The sequence below is a fragment of the Melitaea cinxia genome, chromosome 6, assembly GCF_905220565.1.
Source record: "Melitaea cinxia chromosome 6, ilMelCinx1.1, whole genome shotgun sequence".
In the NCBI taxonomy this organism is placed as follows: Eukaryota; Metazoa; Arthropoda; class Insecta; order Lepidoptera; family Nymphalidae; genus Melitaea; species Melitaea cinxia.
In genome coordinates, this window is record NC_059399.1 from 3,608,991 (window position 1) to 3,622,800 (window position 13,810).

Here is a 13,810-nt window from a genome sequence, read left to right on the forward strand (position 1 = left end):
ATGTTAGTGTTGATGGTGTCTATGTCTGTGATGGCGCTTGCGGCAGCCTCGGACGTGAAAGATCCGGCTGCGCAACAGATCGTATTATTTAAGGAAAGAAATCCAGTAAGTTATCCAACCTTTGAAATTATTTCTCGTGGTGACAATAGTATTGATCGTTTTGAACCATGCCAGATCGAGTTTATATAAGTGATGAATTGCAATTTAGACAACTGTTTATTTTGTGGTTACGGCAAATAAGAATATAGCAACCCCCTCTCTTCCTTCCAACCCTCTCTCTAGTAAGAGGTGACTAAGGGAATACATAGTTCAGTTACCACCTAGAAACTTTAAAAGCCGACCAATAGCAGGATAATCATCCAACTGCTGACTTTTGGTTAAAAAAACTTTATTATCAAAAAGAATACAATATTCACTTAAATGCGAACATCATTAAATTAAATTTACCACTAAAATCGTATAGAGATGTGCGACGACACAAAGCAACAATCGCAAAACATACAGAAAATAATATTTCTTTAAAGAGGGTATCTGTGAATATTTTCTACTGTTGTTAGGTTTTACTGTGTTTAGGCTTTGAAATACACAGGCCGAAGACGGGCAGCAGCGTTTTCGGTGCGACAAAACCAGCCCTGTGATCACCAAACCGCCTGCCCAGCGTGGTCACTATGGGCAACACACATGAGTTCACGCCATTTTTGGCGCGAACTTGTGTGACTGAAGTGATAATGATGATAGTGATGTGTTTCAATTGGTACACTTATGTTAATTTATACTGTTAGGTATACGTATATATTTAAAATATATTAATACTAGCTGACTCGGCAAACGTTGTCTTGCCGCTAAACGCTATTTAAAAATAGGGGTTTGTGGTAGAATGGTGAAAGTTTAGGGTTGTATGTATTTTTCAACGCCGAATCATAATAAAATAAAGCATAAATAATTTGTCTAAAAATTAAAAAAAATTAGGGGTGGACTACCCTTAACATTTAGGAGGATGAAAAATAGATGTTGTTCGATTCTCAGACTTACCCTATATGCACACAAAACTTCATGAGAATCGGTCAAACCGTTTCGAAGGAGTTTAACAACAAATACCGCGACACGAGAATTTTATATATTAGATTACGTCCTTATATACTTATTTTTGATTACAATAACAAATATTTTTTTTTATTTTTTTAGACTCCTATTGGTATCATAACAACAAGCGCTGGAGCGCCTGTTGAAAAAAGCGAGGCTTTGAATACGTTAAATTCCAGACTCCTTTTTAATGAATATTTTATGGATACTGTGACTCATATTGTTCGTGAAAGAATTCCTGAACGATTGGTTCATGCAAAGGCAGGTGGAGCATTTGGTTATTTTGAAGTAACTCATGACATTACAAGCATCTGCAAAGCTAAATTATTTAGTGAAATAGGCAAAAAAACACCAGTAGCGGCAAGATTTTCACCGGCTATTGTAGAAAGAGGTGGCAGCGATACATCACGCGACGTTAGAGGTTTCGCTGTAAAATTTTACACTGAAGATGGAAACTTCGATGTTGTCGGGCTTAACACTCCTATGTATGTGTACAATGATCCTCGTCTATTTACTACATTCGTTCGAGCGCAAAAGAAAAATCCAGCTACTAACCTTTTCGACGCTAACACATTGTGGGACTGTTTAACACTGCAACCGGAAAGCCTACACATGTTCTTATTAGTTTTCGGCGATCGCGGTATACCAGATGGCTATCGTCATATGCCTGGATTCGGGATTCATACTTACCAAGTTGAAAATGAGCAGGGAGATATACATTTTGTTAGATTTCATTTTACACCTGATGCTGGGATCAAAAATTTAAGAGCTGAAGAGGCTTTGAAAATTGACGCAGAAGATCCTGATTATAATACAAGAGATTTGTATAGAGCTATCGCTAACGGAGACTTTCCGAGTTGGACTCTTGGTATTCAATTGTTAACAATTGACGACATTAAGAATGCTGACTTCGATGCGTTTGATGTCACAAACACTATTCCTTTAGACGAATTTCCCTTGCATCCCGTGGGTAAATTTGTTTTAGATAAAAACGCAGTAAATTACTTTGCACAAATAGAACAGCTCGCCTTCAGTCCAGCTAATTTAGTTCCTGGTATTCTTGGAGGACCAGACAAAATTTTTGAGGCACGTCGTTTAGCTTACCGAGACGCCCAATATTACCGTTTGGGAGCCAATTTCAACAGAATACCTGTGAACTGTCCATTTAGAACAGAAACTTTTACATATAACAGAGATGGCCACCCTCCGGTAGGAGATAATGAAAAAGATATCCCAAACTACTTTCCCAATACGTTCAATGGTCCTGTTCCTTATATCGATAAGAATAGGTCGAATTTAATAAAAATTGTAGAACATAGACCAAACAATGTCAAACAAGCAACTGAGGTGTACGTGAATGAAATGACAACTGACGAAAGAAGTAGGCTGGTGGAAAACGTGTTGAACAGCTTAGCATTGGCTACTACATCTTTACAGGAAAGAGCAGTAAAATTATTTTCAATTATTCATCCCGACCTAGGTTACCAAATAGAGCAGGGCCTAAAAAGGAACACTACGGAAAGCAACGTTTAGGTATATTAGTTATAACGCCTATCATCAAGAACTTCTCCATAAGTTCACTGTTTATACTTTTATATGAATAAGATTGAAAAGTAGATTTTTTTATAATTTACCAATGAAGCTTGTTTTTAATTCAACGGTTGTTTTTCTTCATAAAATTATAAAAAGTAATTGTGATTCAAGTGACAAAAATTAATTTATTTACGTTTCGATGGAATTGTTTATTGCTAGTGTTATATTTAATCGAGCATACCGCTGTATTGTACCACTGTTTTGGTATTGAAATAGACGTTTGTTTCTTGTACAAAGAGTATATTTTGAAAAGTATTTATACTGTATAAATTTGGTAATAAAAATGAAATAAAAACTTTATTATATACTAGCTGTGCCTGCGACTTCGTCCGCGTGGAATGAAACAAAAAAGTTATTAATCAGTTCGCAGAGTTATAAAATAAATAAATTTCTAAAACAAAAGTAGCCTAAGTTACTCCTTATTACATCAGCTATCTGCCAGTAAAAGTTCCGTCAAAATTGGTCCAGCCGTTTCAGAGATTAGCCGGAACAAACAGACAGACAGACAAAAATTGTAAAAAATGTCATTTTGGTATATGTACCATGTATTACATCTATATGCATATTTAGTAAAATGCGGTTATTTTAACATTACAAACAGACAATCCAATATTATTTATTTGAATAATTTATTTTGATTTATTTATAGATGATGAATTATGCGTACTCGTTTACATAATTGTCTATACTAATATTGTAAAGCTGAACATTTTGTTTGTTACTTACGCTCTACTTCATACGCTTCATACGCATATTACATACGCTCTAATCTCAGGAACTACTGGGTCAATTTGAAAAAAATCTAGTAGTTCTAGTTGAGTCTCTGCAGATAGACTTAGACTCAGTAATCCACTGGTCTAGTACCAATAAAATGAACATAAATGCTTCCAATTGTCTTCATATAAAGTTTACAAAAAAGAGAATTGTTAACCCATCATGCTATGCAGTTGGTAATAAAACACTAACTATTACTCCGTCTGTACGTGACTTAGGTGTCATTCTAGACAAAAAAATTAAACTTTATCGAACACATTGATTTAATTACGTCACGTGCCTGGAAAGTATCCGGTTTGGTTAGGAGAACATGTAAATACTTTAAAAATCCCGCTTCTATCCTTACCCTGTATAAAGCCTTGGTACGTAGTATCCTTGAGTATGCGTCCCCTATCTGGAAACCTAACTATAATATACACATTGATAGAATTGAACGCGTGCAGCGCAGTTTCACACGCTTTCTGGCATACAAGGATCCTAGTTGTCCCTATCGCGAATACTATCACTCTGGATTATCACACTTCAATTTAAGCTCCCTCGATATGCGACGAAAAATTTGTGACTTGAAAACGCTTCACAAGATTCTACATGGGCAAGTGAATTGTTCAAATGTCATCCAACGAATCAACATCGGCGTCCCTAGATCTATTCCAAGACATCCTAATAACAAAATTTTCTTTCCCTCCTGTACAAGGACTAACGTTGGAAAATATGCTCCTCTCCAGATTAATGGGAACATACAATGAATTGTTGTTAAGAGGCGACATTGATATCTTTTTTTCTATTAATTGTAAAGAATTTGCTAAAAATTGTCTGTTTGCTTACAATTCGTCATTAATTTAAAACTGTAATCTTTTTATCCGTCGGAATTTTGTGTATGTTTATAAGACTTAACTTAGCTTTTATATTGTATTGATTCATACCTGTCAACTCTATGTGGTCACTAACTGTTGTAAAATAATTGCTGTATACACCTTAAAAGACAAATCACACTCTATTGTACCTATGTCTAGCTTTGTATTTCTACTTGCAATGTTTTTATGATGTGTCGATGGTGTGTCTATTAAATAAATAAATAAATAAATCTTCTACACTGTACAATATCTTAATACGTTTTTTCCTCTAATTTACGCAGTTTAGGAGATAACGTTAAATCATATGATCTACAAAGCGTCATGTCGCGCGCTTGCGTAGGTCACCCGAGTTGCACATTTGTGGTTTAAAAAAGGGCGCTCTTGAAACAGACTTCTTTTTAATAGCATTATTTGCCTCTAAAAATCTACGTTGTCTTCTCAGTTAATAAGTCAGTCACAAATAACAAACGTCCGAATGATACTATCTTAGCCACTAGTTACCTTATATGTAAGCCACTCTAAACTCCAACTCAGCATGGTGGTTATTTTTAACATCTGTACCATGCTTACAAGCAATAAACTCCTAAAATATTAATATATGACATCAAATAAGATATTCTATTAGTTTCAAATTTTTTAACTCAGTAAGTTTAAAATGTAACTCAACCCACGTTAATTGATCGTCAAAATTAAGCTAAAATCGCCATCAAATATTAAATTGTGGCCACTAATGCTACCCAGAAACTATTGAGGGGAGACAAAATAAAATAATTTATATTTGATAAATCAATTTGTGTTTTGAAATAGCGTTCCGTGATGGCCGCCTTCGGCAGCCAGTCTCAATCACTATAAATTCCGAACTCAGGCATATGACGATATCCATTTGGTATACCACAATTGCAGAAGGCTAATAAAAACATGTGTAGGCTTTCAGGTTGCAGCGTTAAAAAGTCCCACATTTTGCTAGCGTCGAAAAAGTTAGTAGAAAGATTATTATTTAGCGCTCAAACAAATGTATGTAATAGACGAAAACCATTATACACGTACATAGGAGTGTTAAACCCGACAATACCGAAGTTTCCATCTTCAGTGTAAAATGTCGCTTTTTTAACAAGTGCTCCAGTGCTTGTTGTTATAATACCAGTAGGACTCAAAAAAAATTATTTGTAATTTTAATTAAAAATAAGGATATAGTTAAGCATACATGTTAAAATTTTCTAAATGCCGGTTCAGAAAAAAAACTCGTTCCTTTATAGGAATGTATTTTTTTAATATATAATAACATTCCGGCTGCGGTTAAATCTATGCCTTTACTGAAGATTAATAAAATTACCAAGTAAACTTTATGTATTAAAGCTTATTATTACATCAATGAATACCTTAGTGATGAAAAGGCGTGAGATTGAATAAAGTTCGATCAGGCTATGTCTATGACCCGCCCTGTAACTAGATATAGTTCAAATGATTTCAAATGTTGCAAGCGTCTATAAGCTAAAGTAATCGTTTACCATCAGGTGAGCCATACGCTAGTTGGCGATCTTTAAAAAAAAATCATGCCCATAATAGGGTTGATGACAAATTTTCTCAAACGGTATTTTAATACACATTGGTCTACAATAAACCTATTTTTTTTTTGTAAGAACTAGTAGTTTGTTTCTAACGTAAGCAACTAATGCCTGTCTTTTAGGTTATAGGCGACCTATTTTTTTGTAATACACTCGCCAACAAATAATCTAATATATAAAAATTCTCGTGTCGCGGTGTTTGTAGTTATACTCCTCTGAAACCCTAGGGGGCAGCAGTGATACTGCAAACTGCGCTAGCGGGTTAGTGAAAATTATTTTAATGAAATTATAGTATGTTTAATAAATGTAAACAAAATTAACCCACTCTACAAAAAAATAGATAAAATAAATAAATGAAAAAAATAATACTTGGATATTTTATTTATTTACACACTCGCACACTAATACAAGGTTTTAACAGCATAACAAATGATATATAAAAATAAAATTTGCATCAGTTGCAACAGGCGGCCTTATCGCTAATACAGCGATCTCTTCCAGGCAACCTTTGGGCAGAGGACTAAATAAGAGGTGTGGGATGGGGCGCAAAAATGTTATGTAACATACATATGAACATGTTATGGTCACAAACGTACATGTACACCAAATACATTTACTTACATATACATAATACTTACTTACATATACATACATTCAGACATATACTATACATATACATACACATATACATACACATACACATACATATACATATACATAAACATACATATACATACACAAACACATACATACACGAGTACATATATATATCAATAACAATTTAAAAAAAAAACTTTTAAATGAAAGACAAAACATCATAGCATAAAGTACTTGAAATAAAATTGCTTGACATACATTAAGACGATAAATACATTTCTTTTGTGAGTTTTTTAAATGTTTCTAATGTTTGAGGATATTAACCCGGTTTTAAATGTTCTGCGATATTAATGCTGCGATGATAAAATGCGGTAGTTGGGAGTATAAAAGACTGCATTCAGTTAACATGCTACACCTGAGTTTCAGTGACGATAGATGCATCTGCGTAGTTTAATTTATGCTTACTGAAAAATAGTTAAGTGCTTATTATTTTATGTAATTTATTATAAATTAATCCAACTTATCAAGCAGTTGGTGTTGGCATCCAAAAATACATTTACTTATTTAGTTTAAGTAATTTATAATTTTAAATCGAATTATTTTTATTTAGTTGTTATTTATAACTGCGAGCAAACAAAATTATCACTATTCTATTATTGCATTAAGCTATACTTATTTTAGTGTAATTTTATTCTTAGTTTTCCTCTACTAAATGGCCTGAAAAACATAACTCTTTTATTGATATGAAGACGCACATTGTATACTCCTTCTTTTGAAATTTTAATAATAGATACACTTCAGTTATTAAATCATTGAATTAATGTTAACAATACAACTTTAATAATTATTTAAGTACTTCCAGATCAATGGAATCTATTGTGCCGCTATAAAAACTTGGGTAAGAATCGCGGTGTCCATGCCGTAAGGACAGCAAGATCGCAATATTCAGAGCATTATAAAGACGGTGCTCGACTCTAAGGGAATTGATGAAACACTTCTACGTGACAGGTGTAATGTGGTTCAAGATGTTATTGTTGATGGTGTCTATGTCGCTGATGGCGCTTACGGCAGCCTCGGAGGAGAAAGATCCGGCTGCGCAACAAATCGTATTATTTAAGGAAAGAAATCCGGTAAGTCATGAAACCTTTGAAGTCATTTCTCGTGGTGACAATAGTATTGATCGTATTGAACCAAGCCAGATAGAGTTTTATATAAGTAATGGATTTGGATTGCAATTAAAACTTAACTATTTATTTTCGTACACTTTTAATTTATACTTTTAGATAAACGTATATATTTAAAATATATTAATACTAGCTGTCCTGGCGAACTTTGTATCGCCTTTCTTTGTATATCATAATAAAATATAGCCTATCTTTCAAGTTGGATCCAATTGCACACGGTGTGCAAATTCGATCAAAATTGGTTTAGTAGTTTAAGAGTCCATCGCGGACAAACAATGTGACGCGTAAATTATATATGTTAAGTATTTTTACTTACAATTACAAATATTTTTTTTTAGACTCCTATTGGTATCATAACAACAAGCGCTGGAGCGCCTGTTGAAAAAAGGGACGCTTTGAATACGTTAAATTCCAGACTCCTTTTTAATGAATATTTTATGGATACTATGACTCATCTTGTTCGTGAAAGAATTCCTGAACGACTGGTTCATGCAAAGGCAGGTGGAGCATTTGGTTATTTTGAAGTAACTCATGACATTACAAACATCTGCAAAGCTAAATTATTTAGTGAAATAGGCAAGAAAACACCAGTAGCGGCAAGATTTTCACCGGCTATTATAGAAAGAGGTGGCAGCGATACATCACGCGACGTTAGAGGTTTCGCTGTGAAGTTTTATACTGAAGATGGGAACTTCGATATTGTCGGGTTTAACACTCCTATGTTTGCGTTGAATGATCCTCGTCTATTTCCTACATTTGTTCGAGCGCAAAAGAAAAATCCAGCTACTAACCTTTTCGATGCTAACACATTGTGGGACTATTTAACACTGCAACCTGAAAGCTTACACATGTTCTTATTAGTTTTCGGCGATCGCGGTATACCAGATGGCTATCGTCATATGCCTGGATTCGGGATTCATACTTACCAAGTTGAAAATGAGCAGGGGGACATATATTTTGTGAGATTTCATTTTACACCTGATGCTGGAATCAAAAATTTAAGCGCTGAAGAGGCTATGAAAATTGGCGCAGAAGATGCCGACTATAATACCAGAGATTTGTATAAAGCTATTGCTAACGGAGACTTTCCAACGTGGTCAGTTGGTATCCAAGTGTTAACAATCGATGACATTAAGAATGCTAACTTCGATGCATTTGATGTCACAAACACTATTCCTTTAGACGAATTTCCCTTGCATCCTGTGGGTAAATTTGTTTTAAATAAAAACGCAGTAAATTACTTTGCACAAATAGAACAGCTCGCCTTCAGTCCAACTAATTTAGTCCCTGGTATTCTTGGAGGACCAGACAAAGTTTTTGAGGCACGGCGTTTAGCTTACCGAGACGCCCAATATTACCGTTTGGGAGCCAATTTCAACAGAATACCTGTGAACTGTCCGTTTAGAACAAAAACTTTTACATATAACAGAGATGGCCGCCCTCCGGTAGGTGATAATGAAAAAGATATCCCAAACTACTTTCCCAATACATTCAATGGTCCTGTTCCTTATATCGATACGAATAGGTCGAATTTAATAGAAATTGTAGAACATAGACCAAACAATGTCAAACAAGCAACTGAGGTGTACGTGAATGAAATGACGACTGACGAAAGAAGTAGGCTGGTGGAAAATATATTGTATAGCTTAGCACCGGCTACTGCATCTTTACAGGAAAGAGCAGTAAAATTATTCTCAATTATTCATCCCGACTTAGGTTACCAAATAGAGCAGGGCCTAAAAAGGAACACTACGGAAAGCAACGTTTAGATATATTAGTTATAACGCCTATCATCAGGAACTTCTCCATAAGTTCACTGTTTATACTTTTATATGAATAAGATTGAAAAGAAAATCGTTTTTTTTTATGTAATTTCTGAAGAAGTTTGTGTACAGCTGGTTAATATTTCTTTGACAAAAATGAATTTATTTACGTTTCGATGGAGTTGTTTAACACTAGTAATATATTTCAACGAGCATACAGCGGCTTTTATTGTTGAAATAGACGTTTATATCTTTTACATAGAGTAATTGTTGTAATGGATATATACTGTGTAAATTTTATAATAAAAATAAAATAAAAACTTTATTATATATGACAAAACTATGCATAGTCATTTATTTTATTATTTATGCTAATATCATAAAGCTTAAGTTTGTTTGTTTGCTTATGTTTGTTTGTGCGCACTAATCTCAGAAGCTACTTTTTCGAATTGAGAAATTATTTTGGGATCTGGAAAGTCTTTTTACCTAGGAAGGCTGTACATATATAGATTTATACCATATAAATAGGCCTAATTTAGGAGAAAATAAAAAATCATATGATCGACGAAGCGTCGCACCGCACGCCTGCGTAAGTCAATCGAGTGGCACATTATTGGTTTAAAAACATTTTTGTTCGTATTTTCCTCAAATTAACGCGGGTAACACCGCGGGTCACAGCTAGTTTCAAAAGCTAGCAGCTAGTTTTCTAAAAAAGTCTTTTAAAAAAATCATTTATCAATAACTAGCTTCCCGCCTCGGCTTCGCACGGGTATTTAACAAAAATTTCTAATCCCTAATATTTTTCAAATAACATCTTTCCTTTTCTATTCGAAATCGCTTATTTAGCGGTTCAAATCGAACTAACTCTGGCGGGCGACACCGGGCTCTTATATATTCAGAGAGCTAGGCTCTAGGATATTCGAAAAAGTTTGAAAATATTTTCTTTCTCACACCTTCTTGAATGTTCTCGACATTATCGTCCGCCGTAACAATAGGTTCTGCAGCTGTAGCATACGTAGTAAAGGCGCTAAATTTAAAAACTTAAATTTTAAAATGTTTTCAGAACTAATTTGAATAACTAAAATTATGTCGCTTTAGCTCCAAAATATAAGTTAGCTACTGCTGTATAAATACATAAAATTTAATAACTTTATTATAGTAACAAATGTAATTTAAGACTTTATTGAAATTGGAATTTTAAATTTGGCGCCATTACTACACATGCTGCCATTGCTCGCAGCGCCTTTCGAAATACAACGCAAATAATCCTTGTTCTCAATGAAGTTCAAATACTCGACAACAGATGGCGCCACTACACTTATTTTCCAAGTTGAAGGGTTGGAAAAGCCCTTATATCTTTAAAAACACGCCCTTTAGGTTAAGACGGGAACTTTCTTGTTCGAGGGGGGATAAAGGGCTATCACACTATATAAGTCCCTTTATCGTGCCGGAACTCCTTTTTAAGTTTTATCGGCACACACATTTTATCAACTTAATTTTATTATATATAATGATAATTATATTATAAAGCCTAAAAAATGAAGTGGCTATTACTTAGGTTGCTCATTTAATGCACGCTGAGGGGTTTCGCAAGTACGATGATAACGAAAAACGATAAGTTTGAAAAACAAATTTAAGTTTATTAAATGTTATGTTAACTAATGACTGATATTTTTTTCCGGCTTATAGAAACCACCGGTAATACAACTGCTAGTAAATCTGCTTAAGGAAAATAATATGCACTAACAACTTCCTTTCCTATACCGGGCAATACATTAAAATACATCGTATAAAAGATAATATTTCATAATAGAGATACCTATATTATATAGACGAGTTATCGATTTTCATCATTCAGGTTTGCCAAATGTGCTGGCAACTTATTTCGACTTTGTTTCTACATATACCATAGAGCAACACGGAGGGGAGTAGCCATTGCGTTTGTTACCGATACAAAACTGTCTGTCATTTTTGCCGGGGGGAAATTACACACATCCACATTTTATCGAATTCCCCCACTAAAATATTTGTCTGTCACTACGAAACTCACACATTCTAAATTAAAATCACACTTACATTTTTCACACACACATAGATACATTCTGTGTCATTACAGTATAATGACACGCCGCAACTACACTGACAAGTTGCTTACAGCCGTGGTTGTAACAGCTGTCGATATGCTCAAGCCGATAAATTCAAGTACTCGGTTAGGGAAATAAGGTTTTTAAAGTGATACAAAGGTAAGATCTTATTATAAAAATAGACTTAATTTATTATATACTACAAATCAAACATCTTCATGTAAAATAAATGATTATAAAGAGTAAAGATTTGATTGTTTGTTTGTTAGCATTGAATAGGCTCCGAAACTACTAGACCGATTCAAAAAATTGTTTCACCGTTGAGAAGCTACACTATCCTTGAGCGACATAGGTTATACTATATTTTCAAAAATATTAAGGATCCTTACTAAAACTCCAATAATGTAACCCAAGGGATAAAAAACACCTAAAAAATTCCTTACATTGCGTGCGCTGCAAAAACTAATGATAATAGAAATATATAATGCAGTAAGACTTTGTAGAACACATCATTTTCTACAATAATTGTATTTGCTCGCAAACGAAAAAAAACACTGACTTTAATTACATCGACAAGTAATACAATATACGCAATATATACGTGTTATCAAAGGTTACTCAAAAAGTTGTTATCAAATCTCGATGAAATTTGAACGCAACCACATGATAAACATCAGCTTTCTATTAAATTAAAAATCATCAAAATCGGTCCACCCAGTCAAAAGTTCTGAAGTAACATACATAAAAAATACAGTTGAATTGAGAACCTCCTCCCTTTTTGGAAGTCGGTTAAAAAGTGTCACGACAGCATATGTCTAACTATTATAATTATGTCACAGTACGTTTGGTGCAACGTTGTTGTGTCAAATAATGCCAGTCTACAATAAACGATTTAAAGTTAACATGCATTTTGAGGAGTTGATGATGTACACGGTGACGTCAACGAATCGGGAATAGGGAGCGTAGCACTAATGGCATCATAAGATGATAGCTTGTCATCTGCTAGATTGAATGATTTGTTGATGACTCTGAAAGGATGGACATTGTTAATTTTCAAAGTTGATAAATCTAAGCTTCTTTTCACTACTATGACTAAGGTGAACCATATCTTGATTACCTTGTACATGAGACAAAAAAAAACTTACGGGACAAAAACAGTGTGGCGTTAGTGTTGGTTTGGTGCCCTCGACTAATCCTTCTATTGTTCGCCAACACTTGAAAGTTAGTGGTATTGATATGATCTGAACAAATTACACTATTTTTTGTGGGCGTCCAGGTTAATCTGTTATTACAATTTTTTTTCATGTATCCCTTAAATTTGGATTTTTAGAAAACCTGCCATATTTTTATATAAAATTTAAATTGTATATATAAAATTTAAATTATATATTATAATAAAATTTAATGCAATTTTATTATATAACTATGTTTATTAAAAAAAGCTAGCAATATAATATTTTAAATAAATCAAAATCTCCTCTTTTGCCTTTGCAGTTATTATCGATAACAATCTACAAACAAACCGGTAACAACACTATCGCTCGGCGACATTGACTTCTCGGAAATAGACTCCGATCAGTCGCTCGACCGATCCACATATTGTATGAGGGCGAGGGATTTTCGAGAGTTTCCCTCGATTTCTCTGGGATTTCATCATCAGATCCTAGTTTTCTTATCATGGTACTAAACTAGGGATATCCCCTTTCCAACAAAAAAAGAATTATCAAAATCGGTACATCCAGTAGAAAGTTATGCGGTATAATACAACGTAGGTCGACGAAAAAAACATCAAGTAAAAACGCATTATTAGATATAACTCGAAAAGTAGTTGTTAGATCTCAAATAAATTTAAATGGGAACAATTGACACACACCACCTTTCGATTAAAAAAAAATTGTCGAAATCGGTCCACCCGGTCAAAAGTTCTGATGTAATTACATTAAAAAAAAATTCAGTCGAATTGAAAACCTCCTCCTTTTTTGGAAGTCGGTTAAAAAGCCGGCCGGAACCGCCACAAACGCTACGTACCGCAATTTTTAAACTGTAATATCTTCGAAAATATTTATTTAAAGCATATGCTGTAAAGGGCCATATAGATCTATATTAAATCAACAATGTATTTAAGCTATTTAATTAGATAAGGATTAATGCTGTATTGGTTAAAATCACCTTGAAAATTAGCCATTACTTGTCGTAAAAAGTAAATGACAAAAAAATGTTATTGTGGGATATCCACAAGAGATAGACATATACCATAGCGGAGTTTTTTGTAGACCTTTTCAATGTGTACAATACTTAGTACACTATTTTGAT

At 33.9% G+C, this 13,810-nt stretch overlaps 2 protein-coding genes across 2 annotated transcripts; both read left to right on the forward strand.

Annotated features, from left to right (window-relative positions):
* On the forward strand, nucleotides 1-2,616 carry LOC123654489 (catalase-like). The gene is made up of 2 exons (XM_045590389.1): nucleotides 1-105; nucleotides 1,186-2,616. The coding sequence occupies exons 1-2, from the start codon at nucleotides 1-3 to the stop codon at nucleotides 2,614-2,616; spliced, it is 1,536 nt and encodes a 511-aa protein (XP_045446345.1).
* Nucleotides 2,617-7,491: 4,875 nt separating this feature from the next.
* On the forward strand, nucleotides 7,492-9,753 carry LOC123654490 (catalase-like). Its single transcript, XM_045590390.1, has 2 exons — nucleotides 7,492-7,596; nucleotides 7,989-9,753. The coding sequence occupies exons 1-2, from the start codon at nucleotides 7,492-7,494 to the stop codon at nucleotides 9,417-9,419; spliced, it is 1,536 nt and encodes a 511-aa protein (XP_045446346.1). The 3' UTR covers nucleotides 9,420-9,753.
* Nucleotides 9,754-13,810: the final 4,057 nt, after the last annotated feature.

Excerpts from the sequence above, each read along its gene's own strand:
- LOC123654490 (XM_045590390.1), top strand. The coding sequence starts at position 7,492 with ATGTTATTGTTGATGGTGTCTATGTCGCTGATGGCGCTTACGGCAGCC. Across the intron at positions 7,597-7,988 it reads TATTTAAGGAAAGAAATCCG|ACTCCTATTGGTATCATAAC; the intron begins GTAAGTCATGAA and ends ATTTTTTTTTAG.
- LOC123654489 (XM_045590389.1), top strand. The coding sequence starts at position 1 with ATGTTAGTGTTGATGGTGTCTATGTCTGTGATGGCGCTTGCGGCAGCC. Across the intron at positions 106-1,185 it reads TATTTAAGGAAAGAAATCCA|ACTCCTATTGGTATCATAAC; the intron begins GTAAGTTATCCA and ends TTATTTTTTTAG.